This window comes from Lithobates pipiens, unplaced genomic scaffold (assembly GCF_037356315.1).
Source record: "Lithobates pipiens isolate NorthernLeopardFrog02 unplaced genomic scaffold, aLitPip1_a1.2 Scaffold_19, whole genome shotgun sequence".
NCBI lineage: Eukaryota > Metazoa > Chordata > Amphibia > Anura > Ranidae > Lithobates > Lithobates pipiens.
Window position 1 is genome coordinate 464,323,250 of NW_027507764.1, and position 25,584 is coordinate 464,348,833.

General features: G+C 41.1%; 1 protein-coding gene across 5 annotated transcripts in view; it reads left to right on the forward strand.

Moving 5' to 3' along the window:
• SGK3 (serum/glucocorticoid regulated kinase family member 3) overlaps window positions 1-25,584 on the forward strand; it is a 140,011-nt gene that overhangs the window by 110,630 nt on the left and 3,797 nt on the right. For all 5 annotated transcript variants that reach the window (XM_077492822.1, XM_077492821.1, XM_077492824.1 and 2 more), the window contains 10 exons: window positions 1,641-1,690; window positions 3,892-3,949; window positions 4,063-4,146; window positions 6,348-6,479; window positions 11,427-11,539; window positions 11,636-11,672; window positions 13,912-13,998; window positions 15,115-15,210; window positions 21,164-21,319; window positions 24,046-24,135. In XM_077492822.1, coding sequence (XP_077348948.1) covers window positions 1,641-1,690; window positions 3,892-3,949; window positions 4,063-4,146; window positions 6,348-6,479; window positions 11,427-11,539; window positions 11,636-11,672; window positions 13,912-13,998; window positions 15,115-15,210; window positions 21,164-21,319; window positions 24,046-24,135 — 903 coding nt within the window. The remainder of the gene's footprint in view (window positions 1-1,640; window positions 1,691-3,891; window positions 3,950-4,062; window positions 4,147-6,347; window positions 6,480-11,426; window positions 11,540-11,635; window positions 11,673-13,911; window positions 13,999-15,114; window positions 15,211-21,163; window positions 21,320-24,045; window positions 24,136-25,584) is intronic.

Consider the following 25,584-nt stretch of genomic DNA (forward strand, 5'->3'; position numbering starts at 1 on the left):
TGCATTAAATCTGTGCAGATAATAGAACTGTCCAAGTTAAGATTACAGTGTATTTGTAGTAAAAAAAACCTTTTTTTTTTCATTTTGGATAGAATATGGAAAGATTAGAACCACTGTTGGGTTTTATTACTCTCTGTGTCCTTGCTACATAGGATTACCCTCTGTCTGTCCTGGTGAATTGATGGGAAATCCAAAATCTTAGAGTTGTTACCAGACCAAGCAGTGTCGGGAAGCCTTTCATTGGGGACACCTGTTTTAAAATTAACTGTCTAAGAGGGGGATTTCCCTTACGTTATGTATATTTCCTTCACTTCCTGCTGCATCTCCAGGACAGGATATGAAGGGAAATATCCCAGTGTGACAAAGCGAGCAAAAAGTAAACTGATGGGTTTTAACCTTTCCCTATTCTATCCAAAAACACGCTTAAAGCGCTTCTTGTCTTACTGTTGCACACTGTCTTTCAACTTTCACGTGCCAGAGCCTCTACTGCCAACTGAACTTCCAGGCTTCAACAGCTGATTGTCATGGGTAGACCGTGTACCAAAGGGGGGGGGGGGGGGGGGGGTTCAGCCCAAGTAACACATAAAGTGACTGTTTACAAATCCAAAAATAAAAGAACAAGGAAAATAAAATTGACCAAATACCATTATAGTTTTTATTTTTTTTAATCTATTGTTAGATAAAACATAGGTTGTGAGAAAGAAACTTACAGATCTGCAGGATTGTTTTTAACTGTTAGAAGGCATTCTGTATTAATCTAGCCATACATGAATCAAGAGGAAAAGGGGTAACCCCTGAATGCCATACAACTAGGTATCCCGCGAGGTGAATAGAGTGGAAACCTCAGCCTGGACTCTGACCAGGCCACGCCTCCAACGCGTTTTGCATCAAGTATGCTCCAGCGCATACTTGATGTACCAGGCTTGAGAGTGGGAGGGTGCAGATGGCAGCTCAGACGCACACTGAGAGCTAAAACCCGCTGTCAGTTGGGAGCTGAGTGGATCCTTCCAGAGTCTGGAGTTCTGTGATATCAGCTGATAGCAGCTAATAGCTCTGGGTCACAGCAGAGCAAAGATAAGTGGAGCCCTGTGACCCACAAGAAAAGTGCCCTTTCTGTCTCTTAAAGATAATTTGTGCTTTTTCCCATGCAGGGCAATGCAACAGGACTACACAACTGCTGCTCATGCTCACCTTTCTTTTTACGTCTGCCACACTATTCAGCCACCAGAAACAAAAAAAATGTGTTCTACATTCTCAGATACAGGGTGGATGTGAACCAGATGATGGTACTGGTGCTGGGTGATTTTACCATTCAGGCACCCTGACCCAATGTCACATGGTGGCAGGGAGAGCGTCATCAGCTCTGTGGAATGAGTAGTTGTTAACATGTAGCTTTTCCCTGAATGGACCATGACTATACAAGGAAAAGCCAATTTTTTGCCTTTTCCATATGCATGCTCTTACTTCTATACCCAATGGTAAATCTGACTTTAGATGTAAATGGAGTTGATTTTCTGATTTAGCTCAACATTACAATAATTCTGGATAGTGTTATTGGTTCATTGCCTTGAGTCAATGTTAGTAGCTGCTCAGAAAAAATGAGGTACTGTGTCTTATAGAGTACTTGTTTTCTTTAACAGAATGGTTCACCATCACAAAATGTCAACCTTGGGCCCTCTGGAAACCCTCAGTAAGTTTCTATTTTTTTTTTGTTTAGCGTTTATTGAAAGATTACAGAACACAATATGGTCAGTTTTGTTGTTTTTTTGCAAAATTTACTAATTGTTGAAAAAAAATAGGCCAATATAACATAAAAATGATTGTCTGTGTGGATGTACATGCTAGCAACCACATTTGCTCATTAGGCTGGCCAGAAATGTATCATTTATTTATTTATTTTTTCATTTCAGCCAGAGGGCTGCACGAAAAAAAAAAATTTTTTTATGGATTCCTCCGTCCATGCAAGCAGAGTAGATGAAGGATCACTCCCTTCTGAGATATTGTATTCTGATTGTATGATACTCTGCTGTCTGAACACACTGATCTTAATCAGCAGCTCCAGCCACTGAACATTTTTCCAACAAGCCCATTGTAAAATACTGTTAGATCGACTTCTGTCGAGCGTGAGCGGCCACACATGGATCAAAATTTGCCCATTTCCTGCTGAATTTAATATATCTATGGTGAGCTTTACATAAACAAGCTTTTCTTTCTAGTTTGCTCCATAATGGTTGTGTCATAGGCTGGCCAGAGGCAGAGTGATTGTGGTTGCAGGAAAGAAAATCTCTTGATTCCTCCATCAACACAGACAGTTCTGACAGGGGAATCGATCCCGTGAAGCCGTTGAGTTTTCCCGCCTTGGACAGCTTCCCAAGGTGATTATTGCTAGCTTCAGTCGCTAGCAATAATCGCATGTAAAATCCGACAGGCTGGTTGTACCCATGTTGGTCGATTTAGCCTGCCCATACATGGTTTGAATATGGCCGACTTTACTGCCCCTTCTTAATAATGCAGCTCTATGATTTTGCCAACACATTGAAAACCATGTGGCTTATAACTAATATCAAATGCATGATCTATACACTGTATGTATAATAAATAAAATAAAAATGAAAGAGGAAGCTTGTAAAAATGTAACAGTCAGCTATTTACCAGTCCATGAATTCCAGTGCTGTCTTCATGCATCCAATTCTTATGATTGCCTACCATCTTTGATTTGGCAGATGGTTGTGACTTACTAATTAATTGATTCCAGCTCCCCACTGCACATGCCCAAGATCATGTGGCACAAGGAGACTGGTCCTGCAGCCTCCTGGGACATGAAACATATGCCAGGGGCCTGTGGACGGAAAGGAGAGTGGGAAAAGCAACATCATCCTTGCCTAGACAAAGATTGAGGAAGTGGGAGCATGTACTGACCAGAAATGGTACTTCAATTTCTCCCCCCAAAAAAATCTGCAACTCAGTTACAGGCTGGGTGGATGGAGAGAATGAGCAACATTTCACTTTTTGAGTGAAGTTCCACTTCAAAGCGGTGTTCTGCCTGGGGAAAAAAAATGTAAAGTCAGCAGCTACTAATTCTGTAGATGCTTATTTTAAATATATGGACACTTGCCTGTACAGTGAGCCCGCGATGTTGGCACCCCAGCCGATTTTCAGGCCGCCTGTCAGGTGGTGCCGCCGCCATCTCCACTAAGGGAAACAGCTGGTTTCCTACTGTGCATGCGCAAAGCATGCTGCGCTTTCTAACTGGCACGGTGGCGGAGGAAGGAGGAGGGGGGACGACCTTCTGTGGGATGGCGCTGTGGCACAGTCTTTCTGGAAGTTGGGGGGGGGGGGGGAGAGACAGCCAAATGTGGCACCGGAGGGGGGGGGACAGATGAGCAGAAGTTCCACTTTTGGGTGGAACTCCGCTTTAAAGTAACACACTGCAATAATCACTCAAATGTATGCTTTAGGTGTTGCAGGCAATCCCTGAGTTACAAACATCCAACTTACACTTGTACTTAGGAACAATGGCAGCGTGATGTCATTCTTGTGCCGGAAACCTCCAGGCGGCCATCTTGCAGCTCCCCGCATGCTGGCAGCTACTGTCTGATAGACTGGTCAGCAATCCTACATCACTGCATGACCAGTTAACCCTTCCCTATGCTATCCAAAACTAAAAAAAAAAATGTTTTGGCTGGAGTTGCACTTAAAAAATGTATGTGTTCCAACTTACATAGAAATTCAAACCTAAGAACAAACCTACGGATCCTTGTCCATAATCCGGGGACTGCCTGTATATGCCTTAAGTGTTTGAGTGTATGTTAAAACAAAAAATATATGCTACAAATGTATTTCAGGGGTCTCAAACATGTACAAATATTGTGTACATTTGTCCTTTTATAGTGCAAAGCCTTCAGACTTTGAATACCTCAAACTGATTGGAAAAGGGAGCTTTGGAAAGGTGAGAACTGCTTATAAACATGTCACTGTCCACTTGTTGTGGAGCTGTAGGTCTCACTATAATCTGTGTGATCAAGCTGAGGTTTTAAACATTAATCTTTACTAATATTGTAGGTTGTTCTTACAAGAGGGAAGCATGATGGCCGTTATTATGCAGTGAAGGTGTTACAGAAGAAGATTATCCTTAACAAGAAAGAGGTAGCTATATTTATTTATTTTGTGTTGTATCTACTAAGGTTTATGTGTGATAAATTACTTTAACCATAAAAAATAGCACCTTGGAGTGTGTAGCAGGGTATTTGTGATTAGCGAATGTATCCAGCTTCTTTGGTCATTTCCACATACCGTATTTATCGGCGTATAACACGCACCCCAAGTTAAGGAGGCAATTTTAAGGAAAAAAACTTTTAGGAGGGAAGTTTAAAGAAAACAAATTACTTTTAAATGCCCATCAATGCAGCCTTCTCAGTGTCCAGCTGCAGCCTTGTCCATCATTGCAGCCTTCCCAGGGTCCATCTGCAGCCTTCCCAGTGTCCTTGCAGCCCTGTGTCATTTAAAATTGGCGGTGATTGGAGGAGAGGAGCGAGCGCTGCCGACATACACAAAGCCGAGTGTACTTCGGCTAGGCTCGGCTCTGCTCACAGTCAGGGGCGGGACTGCGAGAGGAGCCGAGTCTAGCCGAAGTACACTCGGCATTGTGTATCTCGGCTTCCGCTCGCTCCTCTCATCACAATCGGCGGGGATTGGCGTATAACATGCACCCACGATTTTCACCTGATTTTAACGGGGGGAAAAGTGCATGTTATACACCGATAAATACGGTATAAGCCAGATCATGACTGCATGTTCACGGATGGAAAAACTACACATTAAGTATTTAAATCTGGATGACATTTTAAAAGTTGCATTTGGGAAATCATGTATTGTATGTATTTGTAACTAGGGCTGTCCTTAAATGCGAGAGAGTACTTCATATCATATTGGTTTTTTTTTGTTTTGTTTTTTTTGTTTTTTTTTGCCCCTTTCACCTATTTGTTCAGTGACCACAATAGGCTTTTTATAAGGAATTACTATTCATAAGGACAGCCCTGGCAGTTGTGTATCAAGAATTTCCCCACAGCAAACATTTCCAGTATGTCCTCATAACCACATATTGTAAGTGAAAGATAGTTCCTTATATCTATGTACAGCAGTAAATCTGCTTTGTAAAGTCACTTAATTCATTGCTTGTGACTATTCAGCTGCCTAGGAGTTGAGCTGAGATTGAGAATGAGCACTTCTAATTCACAGAATCATTACTTGCGCATAAACATTTTCCATAATGCCTGGATAAGGGTGTACAAGCACATCCATGGATGTGTATTACCACAGGTGCTGGTGGCTGATTTCCCGTGCTCAGTATAGTAATAGTAATGTACTCACAACTATTCATTATAATTGGCCATGGCATTCTCTTCCGACACATATGGAAAGTTGCGCACAGTACATTTGCCTCCAACACCTTAAACCACAATTTGCTGCCCTCTTTGTACTCTTTGAATGCTGGCCCTGTGAAAAATGTACTCTTGACACCACAGTGTCAAGAACTCCCAGAGAAGCAGTACACACAATACTTCTAAAATGTAACCTCCAAGCAACCCAAACTGGATGATCCAGTCATTGCAGCCCTCTTAATATCAGGGGAATCTTGTAGTTGCACAAACAATAGAAAACAAAGAGTGCAATTGTCCCCCCAGACACGTTAGTTGGTGCTATCCATTCGACCCTGAGAAGTTCTTAGGTGGGCTGGCTCTTGGTTTCTGGATTATACAACGCTGTCATTCACATGAGTTTTGTGAGTATATTTTTTGTCTTTTACTGTTGAATAAATTGCTATGGATAATTCTCTAGGCTTTTGTGCCCTGTGTTTTCTATTGTTTGTGCTGGCCCTGTGAGTTAATGTGCACATTTCTATATTCAGGTGTAGGGCCACAAGTCAGTGATATGATAATAGTGGAGCATAAAGAATATTACTGGATTTTATTTAACCTACAAATCAGAACATAACGTATGCTCACAACCATGGCAAACTGAGCATTTGATGAAACAACATGTATAAGAAGAAATTCAGTAGATAATGAGATATAGGCTGCTGAAGTTATTTGCAACTCCCAGATAAGCTTGGCCCTCCCACCTCAAATTCGCCAAGACTTCATACTGGTCAGGGAGGACATCCATCACAAAGGACCAATAGGGATTGGGTGGGGGTGGCTAAGCTCAGTTTATACAGGAAAGTCAATATTTCTGTATCTGCCTTTGTTGTTGAACCCACTGATTATTGTAAAATTTGTGTTTTTTTTAGTGAAGATAACCTAAGTCAGCAGCTAAATTCTTTTCAACATTTCTACATATTCTTTCAGCAAAAACACATCATGGCAGAGAGAAATGTTCTTCTGAAAAATGTGAAGCACCCATTCTTGGTTCATCTCCATTACTCATTCCAGACATCAGACAAACTGTTTTTTGTCTTGGATTTTATCAATGGAGGAGAGGTAGGACAATATTGTGTACTTTTAGGGCAGTAGTCCTACAATGCATATGAAATTAAACTTTATCTTTGTAATATTGCCTTGTTTAATTTAAAATGAAGGAAAGGGTGGCTAGAGTATAGCTTTAACCACATGCTCAGTGTATCCAAATGTGAAATAGTACTATAGGCAAAGCTTTTTTTATTTAAATTTTGGATAGAGTAAGGGAGGGTTTTAACCCTTCAGATTCTTCCCAACCCCCCCCCCCCATATGTGTCCCATTGTAGATATTTTCCTTCACGTCCTGTGCCAAAGCTAAACAGGAAGTGAGAGGAAAGCCCTGCAAATTAAGGGGATTCTTTGGGGATCTCCAGGCCACCAGAACCAGTGTCCCCATTGGAAGATTTACCTTTTATTTGTTTTCTGGGGACAACCCAAAATGTGTGACTTTCTTTAACTTTCACTGTTAACGATACTGATAAACCGACAACTGTTGAATTCCCTCTCCACTCTATCCAAAAAAAAAAAAAATGTCTTGCCCTTAGTTATACTTTTAAGTTGACCCTCCCTTCTAGATTGTAAACTCTAATGAACGGGGACCTCTGATTCCTCCTGTATTGAATTTTAATTGTACTGTCTGTCTACCCTGACGTTTTAACCACTTCAGCTCCGGACCAATAAATACCTTAAGGACCAGAGGTCTTTTTGCAATTTCGCACTGCGCTGCTTTAACTGGTAATTGCGCGGTCATGCAATATTGCACCCAAACGAAATTTGCGTCCTTGTCTTCCCACAAATAGAGCTTTCTTTTGATGGTATTTGATTGCCTCTGCGATTTTTTTTTTTTTGCGATATAAATGGAAAAAGAGCGAAAATTTTGAAAAAAAAAGATATTTTCTTCTTTTTGTTATAAGAAAAATCGAATAAACTAAATTTTAGTCATACATTGAGGGCAAAATTTATTCAGCCACATGTCTTTAGTAAAAAAAATGTCAATAAGCGTATATTTTTTGGTTTGCGCAAAAGTTATAGCGTCTACAAACTAGAGTACATTTTCTGGAATTTACACAGCTTTTAATTTATGACTGCCGATCTCATTTCTTGAGGTGCTAAAATGGCAGGGCAGTACAAATCCCCCCAAATGACCCCATTTTGGAAAGTAGACACCCCAAGGAAATTGCTGATGGGTATGTTGAGCCCATTGAATATTTATTTTTTTTGTCCTAAGGGATTGAATAATGACAAAAAAAATAAAAAAATTTTTTTTTACAAAAAGTTGTCACTAAATGATATATTGCTCACACATGCCATGGTTATATGTGGAATTGCACCCCAAAATATATTCCGCTACTTCTCCCGAGTATGGGGATACCACATGTGTGGGACTTTTTGGGAGTCTAGTCGCGCACGGCACCCCGAAAACCAATCACCACCTTCAGGATTTCTAAGGGTGCAAATTTTTGATTTAACTCCTCACTACCTATCACAGTTTCGAAGGCCATAAAATGCCAAAATAGCACAAAACCCCCCAAAATGACCCCATTTTGGAAAGTAGACACCCCAAGCTATTTACTGAGAGGCATGTTGAGTCCATGGAATATTTTATATTTTGCCACAAGTTGCGGGAATATTACAAACTTTTTTTTTTTTGCACCAAGTTGTCACTAAATGATATATTGCTCACACATGCTATGGGCATATGTGAAATGACACCCCAAAATACATTCTGCTGCTTCTCCTGAGTACGGGGATACCACATGTGTGGGACTTTTTGGGAGTCTAGTCGCGCACGGCACCCCGAAAACCAATCACCACCTTCAGGATTTCTAAGGGTGCAAATTTTTGATTTAACTCCTCACTACCTATCACAGTTTCGAAGTCCATAAAATGCCAAAATAGCACAAAACCCCCCCAAATGACCCCATTTTGGAAAGTAGACACCCCAAGCTATTTACTGAGAGGCATGTTGAGTCCATGGAATATTTTATATTTTGCCAAAAGTTGCGGGAATATTACAAACTTTTTTTTTTTTTGCACAAAGTTGTCACTAAATGATATATTGCTCACACATGCTATGGGCAGAAGTCAAATTACACCCCAAAATAAATTCTGCTGCTTCTTCCGAGTACGGGGATACCACATGTGGGGGACTTTTTGGGAGCCTAGCCACGTACGGGACCCCGAAAACCAAGCACTGCCTTCCGGATTTGAATATAAAATGCTACCAAAAAACCTGTTAGCGATGGCAGGGATCAGGCCTGACTCTGCGATCGCTGCAGTTATGTGTTTAGTGTTTTGTAAGTGACAGTGATCGATCGATACTGCACTTGGGTGGGCTGGGCAGAGGGGCAAAACGCAGGTGCCAGCAGGTATTTGGGCTGATCCCGCTAACAATGTGTTTTTTTGGAACCCTAAACTGCTGGGGACGCTAGTATAGATCTGATCAGATCAGATATTGATCTGTTCAGATTCTATACCACTACGGGAGGTGTATGCTTTGTGTGTGGGTGTTAGCGGTACTGGCACTAACCTAGCGCTGCCTGGGGCGACGCAGACCCTGACCCTAAAACCTAATTGATATCACCCGCCGGGTGATCAGGGGGTTAAACCTTTATTGGGTAATAAATGGTGGGTGCCCTGATGCTATAAAAAACAAACTAACCAGAGTCACCCGTAACACTTATACGGTGATCAGTGGTGAAAGGGTTAACTAGGAGCAATCAGGGGGTTCAAATTTTTATTAGGTAGTATATGGGGGTCCCTGGCGCTATATAAAAACCTGACGGGGAACCTAAATAACTAACTGGCTAACCAGCGTCACCAGTGACACTTATACTGTGATCGCTGGTGAAAGGGGGTGAAAGGGTTAACTAGCAGCAATCAGGGGGTTAAAACCATTATTGGGTAGTATATCGGGGTACCTAGCGCTATAAAAACCTGGCGGTGAACCTAAAAAAATAACTAGCTACCTAGCGACACTAGCGACACTGATGCAGCGTTCAGAAAAATTATCGCTTAGTGACACTGGCAAAAGGGGGTGAAAGGGTTAACTAGCGGAAATCAGGGGGTTAAAACCATTATTGGGTAGTATATCGGGGTACCTAGCGCTATAAAAACCTGGCGGTGAACCTAAAAAAATAACTAGCTACCTAGCGACTGTAGCGACACTAATGCAGCGATCAGAAAAACGATCGCTTAGTGACACTGGCAAAAGGGGGTGAAAGGGTTAACTAGCGGCAATCAGGGGGTTAAAACCATTATTGGGTAGTATATCGGGGTACCTAGCGATATAAAAACCTGGCGGTGAACCTAAAAAAATAACTAGCTACCTAGCGACACATGCAGCGATCAGAAAAATGATCGCTTAGTGACACTGGCAAAAGGGGGTGAAAGGGTTAACTCTAGGGGCAATCAGGGGGTTAAATCTTTATTGGGGGGTGATAGGGGGCTACCCTGGACCTAACACTAACTGTCCTGACAGTTTTTACTGTCACAACTGACACTGAATGCATTGATCAGTAAAGAAATGATCAATGCAATCAGTGACACTGTGACTGGGGGGGGAGGGGGGGATCGGGGGGGGGTTTGTGTGCCTGTGTGTACCTACATGTCAGTGTAGTGTTGGTGCACACTTACTTTTACTCTTCTCCTCGTAGTCCGGTCAAAAAGACCGCCCCGAGGAGAATGACATCACTTCCTCCTTCCTGTGTAAACAATACACAGGGGAGGAAGCTTCTCATTGGCCAGGAGCGATCCAGAGGGGGTGGCCGAAAACCAACGGCCATCCCCTCATCACGGAGCGCTCCTGGCCCGAATCGGACCGCCGTAACCAGCGGGAGGGGGTCCGATCGGACCCCCCACCCGCTGGAAGGCAATCACGTAGATGTACGTGATTGCGCCTGCCTGTGCCATTGTGCTGACGTACATTGGCAATACGGCGGTCCTGAAGTGGTTAAAGCACTGCGGAAACTGTTGGCGCTTTATAGATCCTGTATAGTATTAATAATAATAATAATAATACGTTTTTTGATTTTGGAGAAGAAAATTTTACTAGACAGTTAAAGAAAACCTGGCCTCCCTTTAAAGTTTCTAAGGTAGCCACAGTGCTGAAGATTAGATGCCTTGTGCTGCCTGTAAATACCTGTTAGTTTTCAACTCGCTTCAGACCCTTGGATCTTAGGTACAGGTTATACATAGACCCTCAGCTTGTAAATACTTGTTACTCCCTCAGTGTTTTAGGCCAGGTTAATCTCACTTTAATTTTCTATATAATAGTTGCTCTAGCTTTGAGGAGCCTTAAATGGCTCATAATTTAAAATTTAGGTGGCTCTAAACATATAGAAAATTTAGGACAATGTGAAGTTACTAATCTCCTCGAGTTTTGGTATGGGGTATACCTTTTCAGGAGTTAAAAAAAAAATGGATAATGCAAACATGCACACCCTTAGCATTTTAATAAAGACACATGTTCATTCAAAAACACTGATGTGCTTTTTTGTACCAAGAGTGTTTCCTCCATAGATAAAACATTAAACTTTCTAGTCCTTGACAGGACAAAGAGGAAATAAAAATCCCTACTTTGACAGGTATTACTGGAACAGGTATTCACTGCGGGCGATTTGGCTTTACTTCCTGTGTCAGTAGGATTTGTAAAACTTAACCTTTTCCTTCTATTCCCTTCCCAGTGACTACAGTCATTGAGAAAGGGAATGAGGGTGAATCTTCCCAGTGGCTAAACAAACAGTAAAAGACGACAGAGGTACCAACCTTTTCCCCACTCCACTAAAAACTAGGAAAAAAGTTTCAACTGAAGTTCCACTTTTTTAGTGTAGAGCAAGGGGAAACGTTCAATTCCCAATAATATTCAGAAATCTAATTACTATGAGTAAATATAATTTATTACAGCATGTAGCCCTACTACTACAAGGATTTATATTCAGGTTAAACAATAATGTATACTTTTGCTTTCAGCTTTTCTTTCACCTACAAAGAGAACGATATTTTGCTGAACAAAGAGCCCGTTTTTATGCTGCTGAAATTGCCTGTGCATTGGGTTATCTACACTCCATTCAGATCATATACAGGTATAAACAAGTAATTTCTGCTGATTTATACTATTATTTCTTGGACCGTTTATCAAATTCTGGATTTGTAGTTATACTTTTACATTTACTTTACAGAGACCTCAAGCCAGAAAATATCCTTCTAGACTCCGAGGTAATAACTTCTCCTTGTTGTGTGAGCTTTTTTTCTGTACTAAGTAATTGGCAGGTGTAAATGACAAGATTGACTAAATATAAGTGATTTTTCTTTTAATTAAAATTTAGAGTGCTTTGTTTATACTTTCTTCTATTCATGGCTGACCAGCAAATGGAGCTCTTAACTCCAATCAAGTTTCCCGGGGCTGATTGCAATAGCGGCGTTTTGCCGGCGGTATTACAGCGCTGCCCCATTGATTTCAATGGGGAGCAGCGGTGGAGGAGCGGTAAACACACCGCTCCTTCACCGCTCCAAAGAAGCTGCTGGCAGGACTTTTTCCTGACGTCCTGCCAGCGCACCGCTGTAGTGTGAAAGCCCTCGGGCTTTCACACTACATACAATGGTGCAGCTTCTTTAGGGCGGATTGCAGGCGCTATTTCTAACGCTATAGCGCCTGCAAAACGCCCTGGTGTGAAAGGGGTCTTAGTTTGCTTTCATTTTTAAAGGCTAAACTGAATGAGTCAAATTAGTGATTTATCAACCCCTCCCCACACAAATCTATTTTTCAGACTAGACTGTTAGGGTTGTCCGTTAGAAGAGACAGTCTGAATAAAAACAGAACTCACGATGCTCAGGAACATATGTCATAGGTGAACTGAATTAAATGTTTATCTTAAAGAAGAAGTAAACCCTGATGGGTTTTGCTTCCTCTTTGTTCCCTGCAAAAGTAAAAGCATAATGGGCTAGTATGCATCGCATACTAGCCCATTATGTGCCACTCACCTGCAGAAGAAGTCACTCCCACGCATGCACACGGGAGCCGATAGTCACAGCACAGGCACTATAGAAACAGCATGATTGTGCCCTCTCTTCAGTGCGCATGCACCGATGACGTTGGCACAAATGTATTTGGCGAATCTCCTAAACCGTACAGATTTAGGAGATATTTCCAGTTCCTACCTGTAGAGAAAAGTAGTTGTACAGGGTTTACAACCACTTTAAAAAAACAATATAAAAATCCAGATATGAGTCCATTTAAAATGTATGAACTTTAACTTAAATTTGAAATAAAAATTCAAACCCATTATATTTTCCCTTTATATCTCATCATCATCATCATGATCATCGAAAAAATGTTCCTCAAGTATCCCTTAGGATGATCCAAACCTAACACTATCTTTATCCTTAACAATACCCCTAATTTAACTCCTAGTGTTAAATCCTAAAAATACAGATATACCTATTCAGGCGGTGAATGTACCAGCACTAAATTAGAAAAATCCCATGGGGAATGTCTACATAACATGCAGCCATTTTTGGAATGAATAATGAGCTTTAATATAATATATTCTACTCATATTTAGGATTTAACATGTTCAGCAATCCCACTTCACCCCATGATCCCCCTCCCCCTTCCTTATGACAGCAGATGGGGTTTCTTCTCCACTACACTTGCAACATTTTAAGAACCGCTCCCGCACAGTCCACTGATCGGGGTGCAATGCTTTGAAGGCTCTAGTGAAAAACAAAAATAATAAATATACATTTTTTTTTAGCTGCAAAATGCATTTATAATTTTTTTAAATAAAGATGAACCTAGGGGTCAATTCACTAATGTTTAACGGGGTCACGTGACTAGTTTGCATAAATTATCGCATGTGGTAAATAAAATCCAATTCACAAAAATAATTTACGATTATGCAGTACTTACCGTAAAATGAAAAATGTGCCAGTAATTATAAGCATGCAGTAAGCTCTTAAAGCAGAGTTCCACCCAAAAGTGGAACTTCCACTCGTTTGTCTCCTCTCCCCTTCCGGTGCCACAATTGGCACCTTTCAGGGGGGAGAGGGGACAGGATAGCTGTCTTTGACTCCCAGGAGTTTGAGCCACGGCCCGTGACTTCACCGGGACTCCCTCCTCCTCTCCCTGTTGCCTAGCCAGTAGGCATGCATAGTAGGGTTCTCGGCATGGAACCCATACCCGCAATGGTGGCAGCAGCACCCAACAGCTGATACAGACATCAGCTGCAGTGCCGACATTGCGGGGTTCCAGGACAGGTAAGTGTCCTATTGTTAAAAGCCAGCAGCTGCAGTATGTGTAGTGCCCACGAGTGCCCCCCCCAAACCATACCAGGCCACATGCCCTCAACATGGGGGGGGGTGCTTTGGAGCAGAGCCTCCACCCCAAAGCAGCTTGTTCCTATGTTGATGAATTGTACTTTCAAGACTGATACCAAATGTCCATTTTTTGCTCCAGGGTCATATTGTTTTAACTGATTTCGGACTTTGCAAAGAAGGAATTTCAAATTCTGACAAAACTCTCACCTTCTGTGGCACTCCAGAGGTAAGCTTTCATTTCTTTCAAATAATTATAGTATATTTACTTCTTATTTAACAGTGTATTAGCTATGCTTTTACTGATTACATTTCATTATTAATTGCATTTAAAACTTTTTTAAATATGATTTTTTTTATTTTGACCACATCATGTACACAAACCTTTCTTTTGTAAATCATTTTTGATCGCACCACACATCTTAGAATTTTGTTTTTGTAGAGAAGAAACTTTCCATCCATGCTCTGATAGCATTATGTCAAAATATTCCCACACTCATACAGGTAGCACAGTAAAGTCTAGTACAAACATGGGCTGCATGTCAAGCTTATCGGCAGGTTCAATAGCAACCGGCTGACATTCGGCCTGTGTGTACTGAAGCCAATCCGACAGAAGTTTGGCTGGCTTCTTTTTAAAGGGGCATGACCGAAAAAGGTCATAGTGATGATTAAAAATTGTAAAAATTTAGATTTCCTGGCATACTTGCAAGTTTAACTCTCAGGCACCAAATCACCAAGAGAGAGCACTGTGGATGAGCATGTGCCTAGTTCCAGGCAAATATTGTCCTTCAGGCTACATTCAGATGGCCAAATGTGTGTGGCCAGGAACAGCCATGGTAAGAATCTGTAGATAAACACTGTTGGCACACACTGCATGTGACCAGCAGCAGCTCTTGGTTTTGTGTTCTGTACAGATCAATGGCCGGAGTCATGGTTGTTCGCATGTAACTGCTCATCCAAGTGTGTCCAGGGTTGGCATTTCTAGAGATCCAGCTGCATGCAAACTGGCCACGGGTAATTAGCCAGTTTCTATGGGGCCATAGCACAGAGTGTTGCTGCGTCCAGAGGCATTGTTTAGCTGCTCTGAGCTCCGCAAACTAGTCGCACCTATTCGGCTGTCTGAGTGTGGTTGTTAAAAGTTGTTAAATACATAGGAGCTGTAGCTTTGGATTGGAGGGCTAATAAAAAATATAATTGCAAACTACTGAAGGTTCTTACTGTGCAGTTACAAGCTTTGCCTTTGATGCACATATCACAGCTGTGTTTAAAAAATGTAAAAAAAAAAATATTTTGTAGGAATATATTGGCTTACTTATTTTTTTTTTTTTCTTCTTTTTTTTGCCAGTATTTAGCACCAGAGGTAATAAAGAAGCAGCCGTATGACAACACTGTAGATTGGTGGTGTCTTGGTTCTGTACTTTATGAAATGCTACATGGCTTGGTAAGATATATTTTGTTTTTTACGTTAGCGTAATATTTGTTTTACTATTTTAATCAGACCTATCATAACTGGCTTTTCTGATCTCTAAGCACACAGAGGATGCCCATGATGGCCATATAAATGGAGTTATTGTGCAGGAGGTTAAAATACAGAGAATTAGCTCCATCTACCAAGTTACTTTAGGTGTACCTGTCCAGAGACCACAAACATGATTCTGTTATTAATTCAGCTTAACCTAACTGTTGTGTACAAAAGGATATCCAGTCCCTCTACATACAACCCCTTCGCTCCTCTGACAGTGGATGCAGGCTTTCAGTGGTCGCTTGCCACTGCATAGGGTTTACGTCTAAGCAAAAAAGAAGAGAGGCTGCTGTCCAATAACAGGCTTGTATATATTTATTGAAGTATACGAGCTGATCCACCTGTCCCTTAAGCTCCAACATGTTTCACTCTATCTGGAGCTTATTCGTAGTCCACCTAAATGTAATGAGTTTGACATGCAATCGTTGCTGTCACAAAATTGTACAAATTTTAGACAAAATGTACTTCAAAGTTTAGTTGCAGCTTGCTTACAAATCTGAGGAGGAAAATAATTTGCTTAGAAAATCATTTTTACTAAATCTGTTGCTACCTTTTATATTTACAAGTATTGCACCATGTTGCCCACAATCCTGTACATGTTCTAGCTTTACTTGGTGCTATGGGGAATAATGTACACATGGTGTACAACTGTGCAGCTCTGTCTACATTGGCAATGAGCAATCTGTAAGCATATTCTCATGGAATGAAGGCAAACTAAAGGGTTAATACTCACATTTCCAAAGGTCCCGCACCAGCATCTTCTCCTGTGTGCTTGTTTTCGGCCATTTTCATTGGCTGGCACTTGATGATGTCACTCCTGCACATGTGCAGATGCTAGTCATTCCATGCTAGGGATCGGCCTGGACACTGGGGTTGATTTACTAAACCTGAAGTGTGCAACATCTGTTGTAGCTTTGCATAAAAACTGATCAACTTCCAGGTTTTTTGTTTGTCAAAGCTTAATTGTTCAAGCTGAAGTTAGAAACTGATTGGCTACGATGCACAGCTACACCAGATTTTGCATTCTCCAGTCTTAGTAAATTAACCCAACTGTGAACTGAGCTTCGCCTGTGCAGCTTAGTTTATAGTCCAGGGATTGCTGTGAGCAAGCAGGAAGGTGTAATTTATTGCAGAAAAGACATTTTACAGTTTGTGTCTCTTCTGCAATAAAAAGCCTTCCTGCCCACAGTATGTAATAGCGAAACTTTAGTTCCACTTTAATTGGATATAAAAACCTCATGTTTTCTTTGGTGAAATTATTGTATTACGTACTGTATAGCAGAAATCTGGAATTCTAAAGGCTAAGTTGACCTTTTGGAAAAAAATAAATGAATGTTCATCTTATGCAGGAAAAAAATGTGCATTGGCCCTCAGGCCTAGATGACATAAGAGGGCCTGGTTGCTCAGTGGTCATTTATTCCTTAATCACTTAAAGACCAGGCCTCTTTTTCAGACTCGGTGTTTACAAGTTAAAAAACGTTTTTTTGCTAGAAAATTACTTAGAACCCCCAAACATTATACGTTTTTTTTCTTACACCCTAGAGAATAAAATGGCAGTCTTTGCAATACTTTTTGTCACACCGTATTTGCGCAGCGGTCTTACAAGCACACTTTTTTGGGAAAAAATTCACTTTTTTTAATAAAAAAATAAGACAACAGTAAAGTTAGCCCATTTTTTTTATATTGTGAAAGATAATGTTACGCCGAGTAAATTGATACCCAATATGTCACGCTTCTTACCCTTAAAAATCTCCATAGGCAACGTTTAAAAAATTCTACAGGTTGCATGTTTTGAGTTACAGAGGAGGTCTAGGGCTAGAATTATTGCTCTCACTCTAACGATCGCAGCGATACCTCACCATTTTCATATGCGGCGCTACTCAGGTATGTGCTCACTTCTGCGCGCAAGCTCATCAGGACGAGGAACTTTAAAAATAAATAAGATTTATTTATTTTTTTACACTGTTTTTAAAAAAATAACAAAAATTTGGGTCACTTTTATTCCTATTACAAGGAATGTAAACATCCCTTGTAATGGCAAAAAGCATGACAGGTCAATGTCATTTGAAAAAAATAACAAAAAAAGTTTCCTTTTAAGAGGTATGGGTGACATTTTGATGTTGCTTCCGCCCTGCTATGGTATGGAGACAGGTGGGGGCCATCTTAGCCTCATTCGTCTCCATACCCAGCCACAGACAGGTCCCGATCGCCTCCGCTGCTGCCGACAGCTCCGATAAGCGGCGAAGAGCGTCGGGAAGGGGGATGGCCTCTCTCCCGCTGCTGATAACGGTGATCTCATGGCGAATCCGCTGCAGAAACCACCCTTATCACAGACAGGACCGGTGGCTCAAAAGATGGATACCCCGGTTGTGGCAGCAGCTGCTGCCGTTACCGAGATATCTATCTTTAAAATGCCGATGTATGTGTACACACCGTACTTGCGCAGCGGTCTTACAAGTGCACTTTTTTTGTAAAAAAAAATCATTTTGAATAAAAAAATAAAACAACAGTAAAATTAGCCCATTTTTTTTTATATTGTGAAAGATAATGTTACGCCGAGTAAATTGATACTCAACATGTCACACTTCAAAATTGCACCCGCTCGTGGAATGGCGTCAAACTTTTACCCTCAAAAATTTCCATAAGCGACATTTAAAAGAGACAGACTAGGGCTAGAATTATTGCTCTCGCTCTACCGATCGTGGCGATACCTCACATGTGTGGTTTGACTACCGTTTTCATATGCAGGCGCTACTCGCATATGCGTTTGCTTCTGCACGCGAGCTCGTTGGAACGGGGTATTATTTATTTATTTTACTTGATTTTATTTTCACACTGTTTTTTAAAAACAAAAATTGATCACTTTTATTCCTATTACAAGGGATTTAAACATCCCATGAACATCCCAAAAAGCATGACAGGTCCTCTTAAATATGAGGGGGTCAATAAGTCCTCAGATCTCATATTTGGACTTAAATGCAATAAAAAAAAAAAGACATTGAAAAAATGTGCCTTTAAGAGGTATGGGCAGAAGTGACGTTTTGACGTCACTTCCGCCCTGCTATGGTATAGAGACGGGTGGGGGTCATCTTAGCTTCACTCGTCTCCATACCACAGAGAAGGCAGGTCCCGATCGCCTCCGCTGCTACCTGACCGGTGCCTGAAGAGATGGATATCTCGGTTGTGGCAGCAGCTGCTGCCTTTATCGAGATATCCCTCTTCAAAAAATGGACATACATCATCGTGCGCCGGTCGTAAAGTGGTTAAGAACTACAAGCCGTCTGCCATGGTGGACGATGGGACTTGTAGTTCTCTCACAGATTCCTGTGAATGAATGACATGGCTGTGTGAGCAAAGTCCTGCTCTGTCGTGCTGTTTTTAACCACTTGCAGCCAAATCGCTTACCTGGTGCATCATTTGACTTCAAGTGGTTGTACCGGGCGATGCCTGCAGCTGCAGGCATCACACCGGTACTGTTTTTTAGAGCTGACAGTCGACTCTCTCTTGTAATAACAACCAGAGCAGCTAACCACTCTGTGGTTGTTACAAGCAGCGAGAGCGGACATCCTGCTGTCTTCCGTGGCTCGCTTGGGCTCTCCCGTCCCACTGGGAGACCAGAGCTACTAGCCGACACACCTGCTGGCTAGTCGGAGACCTGAAGAAAGCCGAGATCGGCTTGGATCGGGTGGCCACTATGGTAACCTGGAAGCGATGACTTGACATCACCTCTGGTTTAGCTACATTTTTTGAGAATCGAAAGCGTTCAAAAATGCAGATCTTGGCGTTTTTAATTTTGTTTTGTTTTAGTTTTTTTTAAGTGCAAAGGAGGGCTTTGGGGTAGATCCCTACATAAAGAGTACCTGCCATATGCCTATTGCTGTCACAGGGATGTTTACATTCCTTGTGACAGCAATAAAACTGATCAAATTATTTTTTAAAGCAAGAGTGTAAACATGTAAGGTATCATCGCAAACGTCGGATCATGGGCAGTAATTCTAGCACTAGACCTCCTCTGTACATCTAAAGTGGTAACCTGTAAAGGCTTTTAACCACTTCAGCCTGGAAGGATTTGTCCCCTTAATGACCAGGCCATTTTCTGCGTTACGGTACTGCGTTGCTTTAGCTGACAATTTGTGGAATTTTTTCCCCACAAATAGAGCTTTCTTTTTGTGGTATTTGATCACCTCTGCGATTTTTATTTTTTATTTTTTGCACTATAAACAAAAGAATAGCAACAATTTTGAAAAAATAAAAAAAAGAACTTATTCATCACTTTAGGCTGATATATATTCTTCTACATATTTTTGACAAACAAAATCGCAAAAAGCATATATTGATTGGTTTGCACAAAAGTTATAGTGCCTACAAAATAGGGGATAGATATATGACATTTTTAGGACTATTGACATTTATAAAGCAATCAGTGCTATAAAAATGCACTGATTACTGTGTAAATATCACTGACAGGGAAGGGGTTAACACTAGGGGGTGATCATGGAGTTAAATGTATTCCCCTGCAATGTTTCTATCTGTGAGGGGATGGGACCGGAGAAGGAGACCGAACGCTGTTCCTAATCTTTAGGAGGAGACGATCTGTCTCTCCTCCCCTGACAGAACCGGGATTTTTGTGTTTACACACACAGATCCCCATTCTGGCTCTCGTGCCCGCAATCGCAGGCATTGCAACCGCTGACCACAAGCATTGGGTCCCCCGCCGCGCAACGCGCACGCCTCTGGCGGTATGCGTGCACCTGCTAAGGCTCTTAAAGGAGCCAATGTACCTGTACGGTGGGTTCGTGCACGGTTGCCAACCTGCCACAGTATATGTACGTGAGCCGGTCGGGAAGTGGTTAAAGCATCGCCTATCGATAGTAAAATTTACACCATTTATCGTCGCTGTGCGGGCGGGCGCAATTTTTAAGCATGACATGTTTGGTATCTATTTACTCAGCATGACATCATCTTATATATTTTGCAAACAAATTGGGTTATGTATTGTGTTTATGTGCATTACGATTTTAAAAGTGTATTTTTTTCCCCAAAAACTGCGTTTGAAAAACGCAAATACCGTGTGACATAAAAATTGCAAAACCCACCAATTTATTCTCTAGGGTCTCTGCTTTAAAAAAAAATTAAAAATGTTTGGGGGTTCTAACTCTAAATAAAAATCGCAATAAGAGTATTTTATGTTTCTGCAAAATATAGTGTCTACAAACGATGGGAAAGATTTATGGCATTTTTATGATTTCAATTTTTTTTTCTCTTTTACTAGTAATGGGGGTGATCTGTGATTTTTAGCGGTACTGCGACATTGCAGTGGACAGATTGGAGACTTTTGACACCTTTTTGGGACCACTGACATTTATACAGCGATCAGTGCTATAAAAATTTACTGATTAGTGTGTAAATTCACTTGTAGGGAAGGGGTTAAAACTAGGGGGCGATCAAGGTGTTAACTCTGTTCCTTAGTTAGTGTTACTTACTGTGGGGGGATGGGACTGACTGGGGGAGGAGACATATCACTGTTTCTCCCTGACCGAACAGGGATTTGTGTGATTACACACACAAATCCCCATTCTGGGTCTCGTGCCGGCCCTCGAACCCACCGGTTCCCCGCCGTGCAGCAGGCGTGTGCATTTCCAGCAGCTCTTAAAGGGGACATTGTTTTGCAGGAACGTGCCACTTTGTCGACGTGTATCGGCGTGAGCCGGTAGGCAAGTGGTTAATACCTTCACTTCATTGTGTCCCAATTTTGCACTTTGTTATATTCATATCAGAATGTTCAGGAATTATAATATTTGTTTTGTTTGTGAATAAATATATGCTAGTAACTGTATCTGAGACTAATCATTATTATTTTTCTTTGTTTCAGCCCCCATTTTACAACCGTGACATAGCAACCATGTATGAAAATATTCTCCACAAACCCCTTGTCACGAGACCAGACATAAGTTTGATGGCGTCTGGCATTTTAGAAGAGCTGCTTGAAAAAGATCCTAAACAAAGGCTTGGATCCAATAATGACTTTGTATGTGGCTTTTTCTCTCATGCCTACTTAATGCAGCTTTAATATGGAATGCTGATAATTGTTCACTTACTACACAATGAAAGTACGGTAGTCGAATAACTCTTACATATACCCAGTGAAATTACTATCCCTAGGAAAAATACACAGAGATGCATCAAAATCCTCCAACATAGGTTATACCTGTTTATCTGCAGCTTTCTGTTTTCAGAGTCCTTCAAAGTGTACAGGTTGCACTTCTGAGCTTCAAGGGGCAGGGGTTGGGGATCTGATGTGTCACACTGCACAGGATAGAGCATGGAGCTGAGTGGATGGAATGGACACACCCCTCCACACAGTTTAAGGGCCAGGTCACACCAGATGCAGTTCCATGCGCTTTTTTCTGCACTAAAAATGCATGCACAGTGTATTCCATGTATTCCAGTGGCTCTAGTTCACACCATGCAGTCAGTTTCCGGTGCAGAAACTAACCAGAAATGGACTGCATGATGTGAACTAGAGCTATTGGAATACATGGAAAACACTGTGCATAAAGTAGATGTAAATACTAAATGGTAAAGCACTGCATATCATAAAGATTTTCTTCTAATAAAATACTTGTTTCCACCACTTTATTTAATCTTTTGTTGGGTATTCTGATGAAAACAGTAGTTGACCATGTCTGCATAGTATGATTTGAAATGGCCATTTGTAGGTTCCATTGAGAGCCCGGGTTACTATGCAGAAACACAAACTATATTGCCAATGAAAGCTACAGCTTTATGCATATTTAGGGCACTTTCACACTGAGCATCGCCAGACATTGGCAGTAAGGCGCCGCTTTTCGGCTGCTAGTGGGACGCTTTCTCACTGGAGTGACTGGAGTGGCGCTTTACGGGCGCTATTTTTAGTGCTGTAGCACCTGTAAAGCACCTCAGTGGGAAAGGAGTCTTACAATTTACAATTACTTGCTAAATCTTATGCAGTATGAGATTTTAGTAATTGGCTTTTTATACAGTGTACTTTAAATGTCTTTAGGATATGTCCTATCTCCTTCATTAACCTGCAAAATTGTACACGAAAAATTCATGTATCCCCAATCTCAGTACAGCTCCATTTAAATAGTGTTTCCTGCTTGTTCCTTAGGCAGGCCATAGATGGAGCGATTTTCTGTGGTTGCCGGAAAGAAAATTGCTTGATTCCCCCATCAAAACCGTGGAGCTATTGAAGCAGTGATTATTGCTAGCAGCTATAACAGCCTTTCCATACATGGTTTAAATCTCGGCCAGTTCCTGCTGAACCAGCTGAGATTCAAACCATCTGTGGCCTGCTTAAAATATGTTTTTAGCCCTTCATTCTAAATTCTTTCTTAACCACTTCAGCCCAGAAGATTTGGCTGCTCAATGACCAGGCCATTTTTTTGCGAAAAAGGCACTGCGATGTTTTAACTGAAAATTGCGCAGTCGTGCTACGCTGTACCCAAACAAAATTGATGTCCTTTTTTCCCCACAAATAGAGCTTTCTTTTGCTGGTATTTGATCAGCTCAGCATTTTTTCTTTTTTGTGCTATAAAAGAAGAGCGAAAATTTTGACAAAAAAAAAACGATTTTTTTACTTTTTGCTATAATAAATATCCCAATTTTTTTTTTTTTTAAATAATTTTTTTCCTCAGTTTAGGCCGATATGTATTCTTCTATATATTTTTGGTAAAAAAAAAATGCAGTAAGCATATATTGATTGGTTTGCACAAAAGTTATAGCATCTACAAAATAGGAGATAGATTTATGGCATTTTTATTATAATTTTTTTAATTAATAATGGCGGTGATCAGTGATTTTTATCGGGACTGTGATATTGCGGTGGACATATCGGATGATTTTTTGACACATTTTTGGGACCAGTGACAATTATACAGCGATCAGTGCTATAAAAATGCACTGATTACTGTATAAATGTCACTTTTAGGGAAGGGGTTAACACTAGGGAGCGATCAAGAGGTTAAATGTGTTCCCTAAGTGTGTTCTAACTGTGGGGTGGATGCAAGACTGACATACTTGGTATGAACACACAATCTGTCTCCTCTCCCCTTTGAGAACCGGGATCTGTATGTTTACACATACAGATCCGGTTCTGGTTCTGTCACCTGGGCACCTGCATCCGCTCCGGCGGTGCACACGTGTCCCCTAGTGGTCAAAAGGCGAACCAACGTAAGGTAATGTCATTTCGCCCAGGGGAGCCAACCTGTCGCAGTACAACTGGTTGGGAAGGGGTTAAAGTTGTCCAACATAAAAGTCTCTCTGTAAGAGTTTTCACATTTGCAACTTCTGTGCATTGCCCTGTGTCTTGTATTTATTTATTACAGGTTCGTATATACCACTGTCAATTTATGCAGCACTTTAAATATATATTGCACATTCACATCATTCACTGCCCTCAAGGAGCTTACAATCTAAGGTTCCTAACTCACATTACACACAAACTAGGACCTATTTAGACAGGAGCCAATTAACCTACCAGCATGGAGTGTGGGAAGAAATCGGAGTACCCGGAGGAAGCCCATGCAGGCACAGCGAAAACATGCAAACACCAGGCAGGTAGTGTCATTGTTGGTAATTGAACTGTCAAGCCTAACGCTTCCAGTTAGAAATGCTAACCACTGAGCTGCCCCACATTTAACATGTTTTAACTGCATTAAATGGTAGAGTCAGTAATTGCTCTATTAAATGAATTTGTTTTAATTTGCTTTGCAGGAAGATATCAAACATCATTCATTCTTTACATGTATAAACTGGACTGAGCTTGTTGAAAAGAAGATCCCTCCACCATATGACCCCCATGTGGTAAGTAGAGGTGTTATCTCTGTGGTTATTAGCAAGAGATGGAAGATCGAAGAATTGGTTCATTAAACTGTATGAATGCAATTCAAATGTAATACACATCAGAGCCAGCAGAAAGAAATACCACAACATGTCCAGGCCTAGTCAGTATGACAATACTAAGGCCACTTTCTCGCTTGTGTGACTTTTCCTGTGACTTTGGACATCAGATTTGCATGACATGAGTCCCAATGATAACCATTCATATCTGGGCGACTTCAGGTCCCACTGACTTCAAAGTATTCCCTGTACTACTTTGGTTCTGGCTTTGATGCAAGCTTAGGTCCATAGACCTCAAGTTTACACAAGCATTCCCTGAAATTATGGCAAAATCACAGTAAAATCATGCGACTTAAAAGTTGCTGTAGTGTGAAAGGGGCCCAACAGAAATGATAATGGGCAAACTATGATATGACCACATCTGCTGGGGATTATTGCAGTTTGCACACCATCATTACTTAGCAAACTGCTGTATGGAATAGTTCCAGTTTATGAAATTGCCAACAACAGATCTAGGGAACTATAGTTCATTGTATGATTTGTGTAAAATCATAAATCAAAACACTAGGCATTCCAATATGAAGTTTTAGAGCCAATCTACAAAATGGATCAGAAAGCTAGTGTTTTAGAACATGTAGTAATACATTGGTACATAAACATTTTTAAAGTATCCATGTTTTAACAATTTATGATCCAGCAACATGACCCTTGATGACCACAACACTGCCTCACTAGTGACACTTGCACAACCCCTTCCTATTACTGCACCAACTACCTTAGATCTGCTTTTGGCCATTTAATCTGGGTACACGCGGATCGAAATTTGGCAGGGACCAGCTGAATTTTGATCTGTGTCTGGCCTTCTCTGTTAGACAGTAAAGCAATTCGGTAGATCAACTTCTGTTGAACTGGACTGTTGGAAATCTTTCAGCTGCAGTGCTGATTAGTGTATTCTGACAGTGGAGGAGTCCCCAATAGCACAGCAGGGAGGATTCCTTCATCCACCTCACTTGTGTGGATGGAGGAATCCATCTGTTTTTTTTTTTTTTTTTTCATTCAGCTCACTGGCTAAATGAAAAAAAAAAAATTTATGTTCAGGTTTAGAGTGCAAAAGGCAGAGATTTATAGGTGACTACGGCTGGATTCACACCTATGCATTTTTAGTGCTTTTTGCATTTTGAAGATTTGCACTACAGAACGCGTTCCATAGGAAACCATGTTATATGGACTGTTGTGCAAATTTGCAAAATGAAAAAAGCACTAGAACTGCATGGGCGTGAATCCAGCCTAACAGCAGATTGTGGCTGCATTGTTCCTGTGTTCTTGTGGGCCACATGCAACAATTGCAGGTCTCCATTGCAGCCCTCATGTATTTATAATTACAGAGCTGCAGTCATTTTTGTTTCTTTTTTT